This window comes from Dermacentor silvarum, chromosome 2 (assembly GCF_013339745.2).
Source record: "Dermacentor silvarum isolate Dsil-2018 chromosome 2, BIME_Dsil_1.4, whole genome shotgun sequence".
Taxonomy (NCBI): Eukaryota; Metazoa; Arthropoda; class Arachnida; order Ixodida; family Ixodidae; genus Dermacentor; species Dermacentor silvarum.
In genome coordinates this window covers 167939574-167957377 of record NC_051155.1, presented here as the reverse complement: position 1 = coordinate 167957377, position 17804 = coordinate 167939574, and the positions used below count along the sequence as shown (strand labels likewise).

The following is a 17804-nucleotide window of genomic DNA, read 5'->3' as shown; positions in this document are numbered from 1 at the left end:
GGCGAAAACAAGACGCCGGTGTCCTTGCTCTTTGACGAACATGCCCAAGACGCTCAATATAGTCAATAATGATAACATATAAATTCATTATAGCAATATTCACTACAGCAGACCCACCATAGTCACATCTTCGCTGGCTTCCATCTTCACAGTAGTGGAACGGCTGTGAATTTATTTTCTTTTTTTTTTTTCTCGGATGAGTGGTATTCGGTTTCAGAACAATGATCGATGGGTGCATAGTTGGTCGGAGCTCTGTGTTATCACTGTAAGTCTATAGCGAAAAGACGTATAGTGTAGGCTTGTGTTTCGTCGTGACTTTGTACAGCTGTGCCATGTCGAAAATAAAGTAGAGTGTGTATGTCACAGTTACATTAAGTACGGGCAAGCTCTTCCTTCACTGTGATTCCAATTACCCTAAACATCGAGCATGGAGAAAGCCCGCACTAATACAACACAGCTTATCTATAACGACACTCGAAAAACTGGAAATGTTATTACTGTATACCTGTTATCGTTTTGTCTGGACAATCCTTGATACTGTCATTCAAAGTGTTTAGGTATGCATCAGCGCAAGCAAGCGCAGGAATATTTTCATTTTGACACCCTCATCCATGGGATGATGGCAAAATACCGCATCATTTAGTGACAAGTACATTCAAGTGCAATGATGCGTGAACCTATTGCACAAACTTCACACAATTTACTCAGCGAAAAATTTAAAAAAAAAGTTCGCTTGAAGGTTTACAGGACAACAAGAAATATTGTGTTAGACGTTAAGCAAGCTAAGAAGTAATATATGACCATCGCATTGTTTCTTACTCATTCACGGAGTACACAGTGGCGACGGTCTTGTTAATTAGCTGCGTGAAATCACGCGCCAGATCGCACAACGTGCTTATAGGTGTTCGTTCGTGGTGTATCCCGCCCATATAATTTCACTACTTAATAGCACTATATTTAGTATCTTTCCGGTATACCACATATACAATAGGCGTGGTTATCTGGTCGTTAAACACTTTATTTTTTTCAGAATGAGCGTTTATCCCGCTAAGTGGCTGACCGTTAGATGAAATCAAGAGGTATAGCTGGAGTCGTAAGTATGTTTGTGTGCAGGAAGAAAGTGGGAGAGTTTGCATGCGAGACTGAGAAGGATGGCATGGTGAAATTTCGTGAGATTCGTGACGTCATTCTCTTTCTTCTTTTCGATCCCTCTCTCCCTTTCGCATTCCACTGCAGCCTGTGCACTTCGAAGAGAAGAACTGGCTCGAGGAGCAGTACTCGGGCGGCTGTTACGTGTCCACGTTCCCGACAGGGGTCATGAGCAAATACGGAAAGTAAGAATGTGTCTGTTTACTTCTTCGTTACTTTATTTGTTTCCAACTGTGGCTGCTCTTTGAGATTTTCTGTGGCTCTCCTTGTTTCTTTCCTCCTCTGGAAGTCCTTCTCTGGAATGTCCTTCTCTCCCGCGGCTGCTCCGTCGGCGGGCGAGAAAGACATCAAGGCACCCTACAGCGCCGGCTACACCTTGTCTCATGAAGAGACCTGTGTTTTAATTTCTATACACTCCTATACAGGGTGTGCCAGCTTCAGCAAGGTGGAAAACTGCGCTAGTTGATATGGTTCCGTTGGTATTATGACAGCGCGACAGACGAAACACAGAAACGATAACTCGTCCTGTGGATATCTTTTCTGTGTTTCTTCTGTCGCGCTGTCATAATACCAGTGTTCCAGCTATCATGCACCGAGGTGAAATATATATATATATATATATATATATATATATATATCATAAGAAGTCAACAAACGATGACACCAAGGACAACATAGGGCAAATACTTGTACTTAAAATGAAATTATGGGGTTTTACGTGCCAAAACCACGATCTGATTATGAGGCACGCCGTAGTGGGGGACTCCGGAAATTTGGACCACCTGGGGTTCTTTAACGTGCACCTAAATCTAAGTACACGGGTGTTCTCGCATTTCGCCCCCAGCGAAATGCGGCCGCCGTGGCCGGGATAATACTTGTACTTACTAATTTAATTAAAGAAATGATAAATTATTGGAAATGAAAATGGGTTTGTGAGTGGTGGCTCTGGCTAACACTCCCAGGGTTAGTTCTAGTTGTAAAACATAAATACCCCAGAAACTGGATTGGAAAACGGCGCCGCGGTAGCTCAATGGTAAGAGCATCGCACGCGTAATACGGAGACGTGGGATCGTTCCCCACCTGCGGCCAGTTGTTTTTTCATCCCTTTTCATTTCCATTAATTTATCATTTGTTTAATTCAATTAGTAAGTACAAGTAATTTCCCCTATATTGTCCTTGGTGTCATTGTTTGTTGGCTTCTTATGATATGATTAATAAAAATCGGGCCCTTCGGTTCCCTTTCTGCTCGTTCAATATATATATATATATATATATATCTCGCGCGGTGCTTCGTCTCTGCTTCGGGCGGCTGCTCGGAAATAAAGGCATCACATCGGTCGACGTCTCACAAGTGGTGGAGGTGCGGGGTGTATATACAGGATGTTTCAGCGAACACTTAAAAAAATTCTTAAAGGTTCCCTGTGGCAGATAGCACAATTCTAATTAATGAGCTGGTCAACTCGAAGAGGCAGACATTACGTGCACAAGAAATTGAAATGCATAATCGAGTAATTAACCGAAATTCACTAATTAAGTTTTAACTAATTACCTGATGACCCATATTGCAATTTACAAATTGTAGCCGTGGAGTTCACAAGGCGGATCCACTTGGAACGAATTCTCGGGATGACGCCAGTTTCGATATATTAATTCCCGAACTTTGCGGAGAAATGCATTGGCGTTCCAGTTAAGTTCTTAACAAAACGTCGCTTTATGCATTGAAGAACAAAATTAACTGGAACACAGACATATATACACACAAGGTGTGCGTGCGTGCCTGTGCGTGCGTGCGTGCGTGTGTGCGTGCGTGCGTGTGCGTGCGTGTGTGTGTTTAGTACTATTACATTACTCGTAAATACAAATGAGTCGAAACAACACAGCATTATAAAGAAACTTTCAAAACAACCGTGCGAACAAAACAGCGCGACCACTTAATACAAACCGAGAGCAAAAAATAATGCAAATAAGAAAAAAAAAATACTTACCCAAAGGGTTTTCTTCGAAGAAGATTTTTAATTTTTCGCTGTTCTTTATTTTTGTTCCTTTTTCACCTTTCGGGATGTACGTATACCGGGTGTCCCACGTAACTTGAGCCAAACATTAAACATATGAAAATGGCCACGTAGTTTGACAGAACCAAAGTAGTGTTGTTTGTCGTCGCTTGGAGATACTCGGATTATTTTTTGTATTACGCCTAATTACATGATTAGTCTTAATTAAACAATCAACTTCTCAAATAGTAGATTAAAAGTGGCAATGAGAAAATTGTAGAGCGACATGTAAAACTCCCGACACAGCTTTCTGTAGCTCAATACGTGCAATGAATGCATGGCAATTTCCTTGCCATGCAATCAGCTCGCTCGCTCTATGGTTATTTTGCTTAATTTCTTTAGCTGCTTTCTCTCCGTTAAAATTTTGAGATATACGACAGTTCAGTGCCCAAATATGCCATAGACCACGACTAATAAGCAACTGAGACTCACACTCCCTCACCAATATTTCATTCAGGTATGCAGCCACCCCCAACGTATCTATACACGTTATTCACGTCTGCCTGTATCCATATCCTTCGCAAATCACTCCCTGCACCCTGTGGCTATGGAATGAGGGTTAATGACCTGAGTGTGGACGAACTAAGTCACGAATCAGTGCACCAGAGCGATCACGATTCCGTGCAGGACCCTGCGGGAGCCGTTCGGCCTGGTGTACTTCGCGGGCACGGAGACGGCAACCTCGTGGCCTGGCTACATGAACGGTGCTGTGCAGGCTGGAGAGAGGGCTGCCAGGGAGGTGCGTAATATGCTGCTCTTGTACGACACATGCAACGTCCACACCGGCTGTGAGAATATTATAGGAGTGCCGAGACTGTCGACGGCCAAATTTTTTAGTCAGATCAAATATTCGAAAGATGTGGGTGTCGAATACGGAATCGCAAGCGGCAATAGCTTTCTGCTCCTAGATGTAGAATCTAGGAGTACACCAGTACATCTACTCCAAGATGTAGATTATAGGAGTACATCAGTACATCTACTCCTAGATGTAGAATCTAGGAGTGCATCAGTACATCTACTCCTAGATGTAGAATCTAGGAGTGCATCAGTACATCTACTCCTAGATGTAGATTATAGGCACTGCATTTACGATAGGGCAGGGCATGGCTTGCTCGGACGATCACTTAATTTCGGGGATACTTTCACTTTTGCCAGCATGAATAGCACCAGGGGCGGTATTCTCGGGTGTTCACTTTTGGAGGTAGTTTCACTATCGCGAGATTTTGTTTGACTCGATCGGCACTGGATGATTAGAAGTATACGCAATGTACGGCGGGCAGCGCTCTTCAGAATATGCGAAGATAGTGAGCGTGGTACAGTGTCAGAAACACTGTCGGCCGTATAAACCCTTTTCACTTTAAATTTAGGAGTGCTAGGTCGACAGTATCACTAAATAAGTAAAAAAACAATACAAAATAAACTACACATCCATACAGTTTCAGCCGTTGTGCGCGGCCGTTACAACTATACTGTTTTTTTTTTTTTCTTGTCCTCACAACCAGGTCCTTTGTGCGATGAAAATGATACGAAAAGACCAGATCTGGGTGGAAGAACCGGAATTCAAGGTGTGTACGTATGTTATCGCAGTTATGAAATGACAATGGGGGTTCGCGGTTCTTGCACTAGTATATCAAGGAGCTCAACACGACAACAGGAGGTCGAGACGGATTATCGGATCAAGATATGCTTGTCGGGATCGTTAACTTCGTTAACGTCAACTCGACTTGAGCGGATCGAGTCAGAACTCGGAAGTCGAGCGGACTCAGCCTGACCCGACTGGTTTTATATGCATGTTGCCTATAGTGTACTATATTAGTTTAATCTTACCAAACGGCTTGGGCGGGTTGGTCGATCGAACTCACTTCTTCGCTCGCTCGGCCCGACCCACTATCGTTTACATGAACCCGATTACTGGTTTTCGTACCGACAAGCCCACTCGACCAGCCTTTGTCGGTTTGACGCATAAACGTAGCCACAGATGCTAGCGAGCCGATCTTTAATTGTCTCGACCAGTTATCACCGTGTTCATAAATCTTACGGCAACTGTTCGAAGTATCATGTGCGTGCGGCAACTGGGCGAACGAACAATGGAAAATCATCAATGACTTGTGTCATCGGTCGTTCATTGTTAGCAAAGTCGCGAACAACATCTCTCTCTTCCCCTCCCCCTTCCCTGCTTCTATTTTACCCCGTGTAACGGACCCTTTAACCAAGTCCCAGGCTGGCTTTCCTGCAATCTAAACATTGACACCAAAAATGTGGCGGCTCACGCATCGCTATAAAAATGCTGATTAACGCATGGCTAGTGCGCTATTCTTGCTTCCGTGCATTTCTTTCCATCGTACTTAACGCATGAAACCAATCGCTGTTCACCGGCTGCTCAGTACTTGTAATTTTAGCAATGTTGCTGGCCGCCACGTTTGGGGCAATTTCACAGTACGGGAAAGGCCGCTTGCCGCTGTATCGTCAGGGTATCAAAGGAATTAAGCTGCAATTGATTCCTCTTGGAGATGTCGGTATCGCAACAAACACTGAATTCGACCAACTGGCTAGAGATTAATAAAATTCTTCTCCTGTCATACTAACTCAATTCACGGGAGTTGATGCTAAAATCATAACAAGCCTATAAGTTTCTCGATTTGATGCCAATATTATGAAGTCTATTGTATAAAGTTGACCCCCAGCTGCAGTTTCCGATCTCTGCTGGTGCTGCAGACACAGACTACCTCACTCATCATCTCAGCTTGTAAGTCACGTGTACATGCAGCTTTTTGAATCACGTATGTCGTTCATCTATATACCTTGTTACGCTTGCGGCCACTCGTGGAAGAACGTATACACGTTCTCATATGATACCCTATATGTTTTTAACAGCAAAGATATGCTTTGAGGTTGCGGGTCTCATTCGCACTCCTGGGATAAAGGAACGACAACACAGCGGTGCAAGCAATCGAAAGAGCAGTTATTGCACCTTTTATAAACCAATAGAACCAGCTGAATTGCTACCAATAGAACATGCCGATGGCCGCGCGCGACATATCGAGGAAATCAGACTCTCCGCGACGGGATATCGAGCGAATATGTTCGCCCCATGCCAGGCACCAACGCCTAATCATTCGCGTGAAGCAGTCACGCGAAGGGTGGCGCGTTCGAACCATGTGTTCGTCCATCCCGGTGGCGTATATTAAAAATCTAGATGGTACAGCGCCCTATAGCAACCGCGGTTGAACAGGATTGGCTGAAGCGCCGCCGGAGACGCTCTGATGTCACGCAGTGAGGATTATTGCCTTTGCGTGTGTGTCGCCCACGATAGGTTATATAGGTTAGGTTAGGTTAGCGCAAAAGGCGTGGGGCGGCGTGGCGTACTCTCACAGCGGTTGCAAATGCCGCAGAGCGTGCCGACAGGCACGCGACAAGTGCGCGCGCTCCGCTGACTACTAAGTAGTTCGTTATGAGAAAAGGACAGGTTGGTGCTATCTTCTGCAGCCCTCCGCTGACCCCAAGCTAAATAGAAAGAGGCTACTCCCTCTGGCACCCGACTAACCCCGCCGTTTGGTGGAGTTATAAGCGCAACACTCGCACCATCTCTCTTACTATTCTGCAACTACACCGACCGAGCTACGCAAGCGTCACTACAAGGTCGGCCGCCAGTCGCCTTGATGACCGTCCTTCCAACTAGTGTATATAAGTTGTTTGGGCCATGAAGTAACGGGTCATTACAGTGATGTGCACTAAAATACTTAATAACCTTAATAAATACTAATAGTAATAAATAATAAAATACTTAATGAAACTGCTATTTTATCTATGTATTAACACATGGCACTTCCTTATCTGCGTGCTTTTTTATTTAGTTTGCATTACTCGATTGATTTGACTGACTGACTTATCTCTATTTGCAGGAGCTGCAGAACGTGCCGTTTTGTTGCTGTTTTCTTAATTCTTTTTCTCTGTTGTCTGTTTATAATCGAGTTTGTGAAATATGATCTCATGTTATCGTCCTCTGGTCATACAACAATTTATTGTTTGTGGAGATGTCGGCAACATTTCTAATTTCATCCAAATAAATCACACGTGCACTCACTTTTTCAAAGGCTATTCACCTCTTGGCTATTTTCAAAGGCTATTCAACCAGTGGTTATACTGTCATGTTGTTCCTGTTAAAACGGATTCCAGGTGGTTAGCGAAACAAGAGCCGTGGTGCACGAGTACTGTATACCCAAACGTGATTCCACTCCGTAATAAAATGTAGACGTTTGGCCATCTACTTGATCATACTATACCTGCGTCTAGGCAATGCAGAAACCAGTGTGGGCAATACGCTTGTTCCTGTTTATAACCAAAATTTCAGCTGGTAATAATTATTTCTAGCTGGCAATACGCTGATTTTACGGCTTAGAACCACTATTGGCAGCCTCAAGCGTCAACTTATTTGGCGATGCCGTTCAATGGTACCTAACGGCATGGTTCTTCGCATGTTGCAGGGTGCGAAAGCGCGGCCGTTCGAGTTGTCCTTCCTGGAGCGGCACCCTCCTCACGTGCTGCTCGTCGCCGCCACAGGAGCCCTCGCCGCGTCCGGCGTCGCTTGTGTGGTGGCCTACGGTGTCTGGAAGGCAGTCAACGCCGTGCGGGGGTCATAGACCGGCTTAGAGGGCATTTAGCAAAGAAGCACCTTCGTGACACATGGCAGACCATGGGAGCCTTATCACCACCGGACCAGATGGCGAATTCACCGGCAAATAACTTCGTCTTTGTTGCCTCCTCGGTGCCAGTCAGATATGCGACGTTACTTCGATAGTGGTCGATGCTGCATGCTTGGCGAGTGAGGCACTTTCGAAACAGTATACACGTACACAGTTATGGCAGACTGCAAATCTTGCACTAGTACACCATTTGCGGAAAAGGCTCGACAGCAACGCACTCGCGCACCACCTTGTGTCCGACTCTTCTGCGCATGCACAATGGCACCACTTCAGTGACGCACTTGTAGGTATGCCACACGGTACTGGATTGGCGTTCTGTTACAGCTCAGTAATAGTACAGTTGGTGCAGTTGAGGAATATGGCTCTCCAGACGGCTGTATCGGCTGGGGCCGGTTCTGCTCTAATGGATGAGATACGTGGCGTACTGTTCCGACGTCTGATACATTGTGGGACGGGTTTTGAAGGATGGCTGCCCCGACTGTTGAAATTTGAATGGAATATGGTTGAAAATTCTTGGACGGCTGTTGGTATGACAGGTGGCACATGTTTGCCACATTAAACCGCATGCATAACCGTACCGTTCGAAGGAGGTGAGGAAGGAAAAGTAGGGAGTCCTGCTACCTATACGCAGCGATGGGGGTTAAGGGATGAAAAGAAAGAAAGCCTTGAAGCCGCAGACGCCTGCTCAAACCTGCTCCCGAAAAAACTCCGCAAGTTCCATGGCACCGAGTCGGCGCGAGCACTTTATTTCACACACACTATACGTGGCTGCGAGTACCAACCATTGGGAAGACGCAGAGCCCAGTTCCCAGCCCAAAGCGCTGGGAACTAGTTTTACTCAACTGCAGTGGTGCCAAGTACCAGGTCTTGTCCTGGTGCCACATTTCCAACCTGCTATAACTTTCATTAGCAATGTTATTTGCACATGCCAACCACACATTGATCGGTGCATGCTATGTCGTTTCTGTCCTTTGTACCGCAAAGATATGGGTGAGCTTCCGTCATTGATTGAACAAATAAATGTTTTATTTTGCAAATTATGGCTGGCGATTACGATGAAGGGGAAAAGGAAAAATAGTATGGTGTCTTGGAAATTACGCGCTGCTTGGAGGAGAATAAAGCAGTGTAAGGGCTGGGATTCCTTGGCAAAAGCCAGGAGAGATTCCAGGGCCGCATGACGGTCCTCTAGGCTGCCTACCGGTCAAACCCACTCGTCGTACTCAGCACTTGTCTCTGGAAGAGGTATTTCCTTCAACTGTGTCGTGGGTCCGTAGGCGTTTAGCAGTCTGTGTAATAGGCTGATTGCAGTTGAGTCAGGTGTGGCCGTGGCTTGTCCGTGGGTTTTAAAAATGATATTTGATGTAATAAAACAACACACGCTCTAGTAGGGATGCCGTAGGGGGTTTCGACCACCTGCGATATTTTAACGTCCACCTACAGTACAGGAGCATTTTTTTTTCATTCAGCCCATATCGAAATGCAGCCGCGCCACGGCAAGGAAGTCGAACCCACGACCTCGTGCTCAGCAGCAAAACGTCATAGCATCCTATGGGTTGGTCCATGGGTGACCACGAGAGAAGGAATCTTATATTAAAGCGTTAGCATTCTTAGGGTACTTCACGCGCTTTTCGGGGTTTACCTATCTGTGTGTATGTATCCATACATCTATATATGCTTGTATCTAATCGCTTTCCCGCTTACCTGGGTCACTGGGTAGTTCATGGTCGAATGGGCTGCTGTGCTAAGGGAACAGGGTTCAAAACAAACCCTCGGACCACCTTGGGTCACTGAGTATGTGGCAATACGTACATATGTGCCGCTCTTCAACGAACCTGTTTCACGCCGACGTGGGTCACTGTAGATGCGGGGCTGGGCAGGTTCCATTGTTCAATGATACTGTTCGACACCGACTTGGAATGTGCCACTCGGTTCTGTGCTGGTCTTCAATGAACCTTCTTGGTACCTGATTGGATCACTGGCTATGTGCCGGTGTGGGTGCCGCTCTTCAGTGAACGTCTTTGACGCTGACTTGGGTAACCATAGTATGTGCCACTGGGAATGTGACGCTCTGCAATGACGATAACGATTCTTTAAGTTTGTCCGATGCTGGGTGGAATCTAACCCACGTCACAAGGGTTCCTCAAAAACAACAACCTGACGCTTTAGTAGGCAGCGCCACAAATGCACTGGGTATACGTATGTGCCGCTTTTGAGTGAACGCCTTTCACGCCAACGCTCGGCGAGCTATGCCATGAATGCAGTGAATATGTGCCGCTCTTCAATGAAGATATCGCCAACTTGGGTCACTTAGTACGTGCCACTGGGGGCGTGGAAAGTGAGGGAACGATTCTCAGCAGCGTTCGCAGGCACCGGCGCGCATTCGTCTTGGCAGCGCCACCAGATGGCGTAGTGTGTGCAGAAAGAAGCGCGAGAGAGAAGCCTGGTTGCCACATTACGCGTTTTTCTCCGGCGCGCCATGCATTTCGGAGGCCACGCGTAGGCTTCGCGGCGGCTCCACTAGATGGCGCCGAGTGTTCTTAGGGAAGCGCGAAAGAGGAGTCGATCCCGATGCAGTACATATGTCTCATGCATAACCCCGTTTCCACGGCGGCAATATGTTGCGTCGCTATATTGAATCAATACTAAACGCATTACTGTCGATAGTCGTCAGTGAGATGAGTTCTGCCGATTTTTTTTTCAGATGCTATCTTGAATGAAATCAGTTCAACGCATTATGTAAACTCAGAGAGTAAGCTCACAACGCATCTTTTGGTCTCAGCATATGCTGGATATGCTGAGACCAAAACTGGATTGCATATATATGCTGAGACCAAAACTCCTCACAACTGGATTGCATATATATGCAATACAGTTGTGGGGAGGTCAAAAGGTACATCACCGTTTTAATTATGGGGTTGTACAGTTTGTCGAAAACTCGCATGTTAGAAAGGAATTCAGAACGAATTCTCTTTTCAAAATCACATGTCATTCAAATTATTTTACGCTTGAAAGATAATTATGATCACACTGCACAGGTCGGCGTACTCACTCCCAAGTACAGTGACTTCAGTGCTGCCAACCTCCGAAGCCATTTTCCCCTTAATCGGATAAAGAAATTCCCTCCATTTCTATTGTAAGATAGTTGTTCAGTTTTTCAATATGGCTTTTCTAAAGATACACTTGTATGTTATTCAAATATATAGCAAATTTATAGTTTATGCTGAGATTTACATTATATATATAAGCCAGAAGACAGTGAAGCCAAGAAAAGCATCGGGGAAGTTAGCTGTGGTTGAAATTGCAATGTACAAAATAATAAAGAAAAGGGAAATGAAAGTAGACGAAAAGATAACTTGCTGTCGGTGGGAGCCGAGCCCACAAACTCCGTATTACGCGTGCGTTTCACTCCCAATTGTGCTACGGCGACGGCTTTCAATCCGTCCACTTACTTGGGTATTAAGCATGAGATGCTTTTCGCTCCCGTTGTCGGCGACCTTCAAGAGACCTTGAGCTAAAATCCAGAGCCGAGAATGGGCGCGAGAACGAAACGAGAACCTGCGAGAACATCCGGGCATCATTGCGAGAGCAAAACGAGATCTTTCGGACAACCAGTCAAAACTTAAGAAAATGCGGTCTCTGACCCCCAACTTCTTGTACAGGACCGCATTACATACGCTAGTTACTGTCCAAACAAGTTACAAAACAAAATATTGCTTCCTATTTCCTCATAATATTTGTTCACAATATCACTCAAGCTGGAACTTCTTGTACGCTGAAGTTTAACTTGTCATTTAAAATACCGAAGTTCAAAAGGCAGATACAGAGCACCACATAGGCGGAAAGTTTTCATTTTTCCGGGGGGAGGGGGCTGGGGCATGATCAGCTTTCCGAACGCCACCCATGTATGCATGTATGCAACCTGTATGCAACCTTTAATAACAGTTGCACTGGAAACTGCGTGTGACCTCGAAACATTGTTCACTGAAGTGACGAGCTTATATGAGTATTTGCAAGACCTCAGAGTAGGAGACAATTCAGTTTTACAGCCAGAGTCCCCGCACCGCCAAGAGACCGGCGTCGCTTGGTTGAGCCACGCGACAGGCGGATTCAGTTAAACACGTAAGGGAGATGCATGTGTTTTGAACTTATTAAGTCGCACAAGTACACATCTATGAAAAAGCAATGTAACGCCTTGTAAAATATTTAATACAAAAGATACAATCAAGAAATCTTTTCCTGACGAAAGGTCAGTTATTGAGAAGGTGAGACATAACATATATAAACATTAAACGATATGTAACAATTTCTGAACACAGCTTATGACTAGAATTATTACCATAAGTATAGCGTGATTCCATAACGCCATAGTTTCATGATCAAGGGCGAGCAGGAATGGCTGCTAACTTCATGCGCGCTGTCTTCCTTCTTAGGTTTTTCCGCGCCCCAAGTGTTGCAGATCGCATAGCCTAAGTCGAAACAAGGGTGATTGGAGATCGCTGGCACAAGCCGTCCTGTAGTGGGCATAAAAATATGCAGATGATGATGAATCTAATTTTCGGAGTCACGGTGAATCGCATGGCTGTACGAACCGTTCGACCCCGCTGCCGGCGTTCATCATAATGCCAGCGTTGTGATAGCGACTGCTCGTGGTCATCTAGCGGGATATTTACAGGTTTACATGGTCCGTGCATTGCACGATCTTTGTAATTTTAATTAGTGGGTAAATGTTACTACAATATAGGCGATATAACCAACGTACAGACACGTGTGAGGGCCGCACTTATTTACCGCAATTTTGACGAGCCTTACAAGGGACCGGGTCATTTTATGAAATTTTTATAACAACGAGTATGAAATCCGCCGTAAACCTCCGCGATCGCCTCCTCTCGCCATCTATAGTCGTGTACAACTTTAGAAGGCAGCGGCATTTGCCCCTCAAAGGCGGATGCACACGAGCATCCACCAATGGGCGTGCAAACTCTAGACTGATGTCATGAGCCGGACGGCCGGTGACCCCGCCGACGGGGGACATGGCAGCCCGCGCTTCGAGCTGGGCCGTGTCGGGTCAGCGGGACTATTTCTTTAGTCGCGGTGGAAATCGGCTGCTGCGCTTCAGTGGTCAGGGCGGGGCGCCTCTCCTGTCTTCTCAAGTTATAACCGACTTTATTTATATATATATATATATATATATATATATATATATATATATATATATATAGTTGCGACGCGCGAAAGTACACTGCGCAGGAAAATTCGCAGTGGAGCGCGATCGGAATCGCGCTGAAAGCGACTGCTTCTCGGTGGGATTTAAAAAAATATATATATTTGCTTTCAAGTTGGGGGTGCGGCACTTAATTCCACGGATTTATACGGGAAGAATATGTTTCGTGTAATTGTCTTATGCTTCGCTATCATTAATACTGCTTCGTCTTTCCGGAAAAACTGCAGCCTCTTTATTTTTTTTTTTTCTGAGTCCAATATATAGCAGTCAGGCTCTGCTGCGCCTGACTGCTATTGATTCTGATTTAGAGTGAATCCTGCTTGGCCTCACTTCGGTTACTAAGTTAATTATATATATTTATGGCCTCTGCGTGCACGTTGCGATGTTTCCATCCCCAATAAATTTTGTAAATTATTATAAGTTTTTTTTTTTCATGAGTCGCTAGCATTACCTACTGGAAAGAGAAGCAATGCTAAGACATATATCATTCACGTGCATTTCACACACCGTTGATAAAAGACTCTGCCGAAAGGGTCAAGTCTGCAGGTCTTTTTCAGAGTAAAAAAAGTGCGCAAAGCAATTTTTAGCGAGTTGAAGATACAGCAACATATTGAGTCTCTAGACATATAGGCTATCCGTATATCATTAGAAATAATTGTTAGTTGGCCACCTCTTTCTCTTTCAAAATATCATAAATTTTCTCCTGTGTACACATTGAAATATAATGTGTCTGTGCATGGTGTTCACACTGGAAATTAAAATAACATGTTGAAGTGAAAAAAATACAGATGAGGGAGCCGCCGTTGGTGTTTCTAATGCGCTTGTTTTCCTATTGCCAGGATTTTCAGAAATAAAGCGAAATTATGAATAAAAGCCGTGCACGTCCGCGTCAACAATGATGCAGTTAGCTTTTAGCCACAATAACGTTTTAAGGGAAAATGTAGAGGCAACTCAAAAGAAACCATAAACGGTTTGGATAAGAGGACTCTGGTAATGACATTGTAAGAGTAGGGTGGGGGGGGGTTCCCCTCGGAAAACTCTGGAGGGGGATCGAACTCCAGAGCCCCTCCTCCCGTAGTCGGCGCCTATGGTGCACCATACACTTGATTGTCATCTTTTGGCGCTGGGACAGGGTTGCCTGTGCTCTTTTCAACGCCAGCGGTCCGCGAGTTCCGCGGCGCGGGTTCTGCGCCGCTTCCTTTGAGAGATGGCGCCACGCTGCATGACCAGGTCACCAGCGTCCGGCGCGCCGCGGATAGTTCTTTAGCCGAGACGAGACTTGCAATGAGGTTCAGTTCAAAAGAGGTTCATTTCGGCTCAGCAAGCTTTCAGGCCTGCGTGGTGGCACCGATCTGCTTTGCCGGTTGCCGGTAGCCCCATTCATACTTACATCTACTCACAATTACGGGAGAGCCAGCAGTTTTTTTTTTTATGTTTACTAGATCTGGCCATGGAATTGTTGGCTAGCGCCACTCAGAGCCATGGTGGGCGGATAGGGAACATCCCCTTTTTTTTTTTTTTTTTTTTTTGCCCGATGGCTTCACGTAACACGTGGACTTAGAAGGCACATGGGTAAAAAACCCTCGTATGCTATCTAAATTTTTGTTAATTGGTCAATTATGCATTTGGATTTATTGCGCAAGTAATGTCTGCCTCTTCTAGCAATCTAGTTCAAGGATTACAATTGTGCTATCCACCGCAGACATTTTTTAAAAGTTATGTAAGCTATAAAAATAAAAACCTACAAAAAGTCACTTGGTATATGTGGGCTGCCCCCTTCTTGGGCCATTGGACATGGTCCACTGGGCATGCGACACTCACGGTCGATATATCGCCCAGAAGGGGGTATGTGCCACTGTAACACAAGAATATAGAATCCCTAAATGTATCTAGAGGTGCGTCGTGTACGCACCTCTCATCACGAATCTTCCTATAACAGGCATCATTCATCGCTGCGCCAACATCTCACACTGCATATTTGCCTGATTTGTGTTCACATTTCGCATAAATTGTCAACGATGCAGTCCGTAAACATTGCATGACATTACACGCTGCATAGGATGATACCAAAGACGCATCGCATTTAATTAACATCTTCACTAAAGCTTCGTTTCACACAGATTCCAAGATGCGTGTGGAATCTACACATATGTTGTGTTTTCTTTATTTCTTTCTTCTTTCGTTGCGTCTAATGAGAAACCAAGTGTTCACATTTTGTTCCTCATATAAAAAAAAATTGGCTTAATAGTGTCTGTCTTAACGGGAGTCTCCTTATAAACTCGTAATTCATTCGTCTATATAGTCCTGCAGCTCTCATTTCGCATATGTTGCGTCCTGAATCGGCAGGACGCATTCTTTGGTTGTTTCCATCGAGGCAGGCCCTTTCATCAGCGGCCGCCTACCTGGCGACGCGGCCCGACACCGGCTGTTACGCGTGGCCGAAGAAGCTCACTTAGAAGCAACCAAAACCCTACCGGCGCCCTTCGTGGAAGCGGGGACCAGCACGAAAGTCACTCTCCCGACCCTAGCAAGATGACCATCACGTAAAGCAAGAAGCCAAGTCGACGACTTTCGTGGAAGGAGTGTGCAACCCCTGTTTCCAGATTGCCTCGTCCTTGCTTCGGAGATATGATATCACAGGCGGAGTTCTGTGGACAATACGACCCCTCTGATTGGCTGCATCAAGGCCATCGAATTCCCTGTGTGTAGGGAACTAGGGAAGAAGACTGCTTTATAAGCGGACACATTTGGTTCAGTGGGTGTGTCCCGACGTGTTCTGATATGTGCTCAGACATCTAGTGAGCTGAGACTTTCAAAGTGCTCCCCCATGGAGTGGGCTTCCATATGAGGAGCCACTGTGAATATGTAGAATAAATCCTTTTATTGCGATAGGAATTATATGGACACTTCAACCGGATTTCTGCCGTCGCCGTCGTCGTCGCCGTGAGGTTCCGTATAGATAAAATCTTCGCCGCGCGCCGTATGCCCGAGCGGAAGCGTGCGGAGACGCGCGCTATCACGGAGAGCGAACGCACTCAATCTCCCACGCGCAAGCGAGGAAGCGGGAAACCAGCGCCGGAGGGAGGGGGGGGGCGCACTTTTACTCTGCCAACAACCGCGCTCGTCGCTCACCCGCACCGTCTCTTATCTCCACACGGCTCTGACCTTTATGCGCTGTGCATTCGCCGCTCAGTTTCCGTTGAAGCGATAGACCGCACGTACCTTCGCCCGCTGCGGCGTATGTGCTTGCTGCCAGCGTTTGACAGTCGTTGTCTGCAGTCATTCAGTGTGATCTATTCATGTTTGTTTGTGCGCGCTCACACCACGCTTGTTCATTCAGTTAGTAATAGTCGGGCCACATTTTCCAACGCACGCTACACATGAAATGCTGCCCGGATCGGCAGTGCAGCGCTACAGGTGTGTCCCTTCGCACGCGCTGCCCACGGGAAGCGCTTCTCATCAACACCACCGTTTCACACGCGCCTTCTCGTGGTCATCGTGGTCATCTTCATGTCGGTCTACTTACGCCGCAGCACACCTGCTTACTTAATCAGCTCATGTTTACTACAATTCATATTGCTACCAAAGCCGCTCACCTTACTTCGTATGACATTGCTGTGTTGCTATCGCATTCATTGCTTCGCCCTTAGGGCGAAACTGACATTTTTTTTTATCTCGCTCTTACTACCGGACGTACTCATCTCTTTGGCTGAAGGATCACCGGCCTAAACGCCACCCCGAGTCCTAACCCACAGGAAAAGGTGTTCACGCAGATACAATACTGATCGCCATGAATATATAAGTACGCTCACCTGGCTTTCAATCACGATCGATTCACCAGGGCGGAGAACGCCCTGTGTTCCCAGATGGATCCGGTATCTGAGGACGCAGGAATGGACTATTTGCGATGTCAGTTCAAGGGTGAAACATTGGGTCGAGTAGTATCACCATCCATACACGCACCCCATGAAGGTGCGGTGAGTCTGATAAACGGAATTAAAGAGTTATAGCTCGGCGGGTTTAAGGGCCAGCGGGCGAGCGAAGACGCCAATGCGCATGAGCGGTATACGCTGTGGCGGCCAGCGTGAGCCGCGGGCCGCCTGCTCGCTGGCATGGATTGAATTGAAACTATTTTTCATGTATCATACATGAAGGATGGCGGGAGTAAAAGCTGCATAATAGCAGCTTGACTAGCTCCCACTACCTCCAAAAGGGCTGCAAAGCAGTGACATCTGATAGTAAACAAAACATAATATACCAAACAGGAGATATGCAAACTTTTACAATAACAATAATTCAGAATTATTAAAAGAAATAAAGTTGAACAGGATACAATAGTTATTGATAAGGCATCGCAAAATAGAAGAGAAAGGGGAAATATATACGCATGTTGAAAAGACATAACTGGATTACAGTGATACAATTGGATACATCACACATATAATGAATAGCTGATATAAATTAGCATTAAAAATTACAAAAACAATACAATAGCGTCCATTGAAGTTCATATTTCTATGCTCATATTAATACCACTAAGATAATTTAACATCTTTGGAATAACATTGCGTAGCATCTGGTCACCATAGTTAGTACGTGTACGAGGCACTAACCAACGATCATGCTGGCGTGTATCATATTTACTCTCAGTGGGTTTAAGTTGGCTAGATCATAAATTAT

At 45.7% G+C, this 17804-nt stretch overlaps 2 protein-coding genes across 4 annotated transcripts in view; both read left to right on the top strand.

The window, feature by feature from the left end:
• Positions 1 to 17804, top strand: part of LOC119442063 (amine oxidase [flavin-containing] B) — a 70376-nt gene that overhangs the window by 2029 nt on the left and 50543 nt on the right. Inside the window, exons 4-7 of the mRNA XM_037706781.2 lie at positions 1237 to 1334; positions 3828 to 3939; positions 4703 to 4765; positions 7685 to 8190. Of these exons, the coding sequence (XP_037562709.2) occupies positions 1237 to 1334; positions 3828 to 3939; positions 4703 to 4765; positions 7685 to 7840 (429 nt within the window). The 3' untranslated portion in view covers positions 7841 to 8190. The remainder of the gene's footprint in view (positions 1 to 1236; positions 1335 to 3827; positions 3940 to 4702; positions 4766 to 7684; positions 8191 to 17804) is intronic.
• LOC119442062 (amine oxidase [flavin-containing]-like) overlaps positions 1 to 17804 on the top strand; it is a 165934-nt gene that overhangs the window by 97725 nt on the left and 50405 nt on the right. The gene's annotated exons all lie outside the window — the stretch shown is intronic.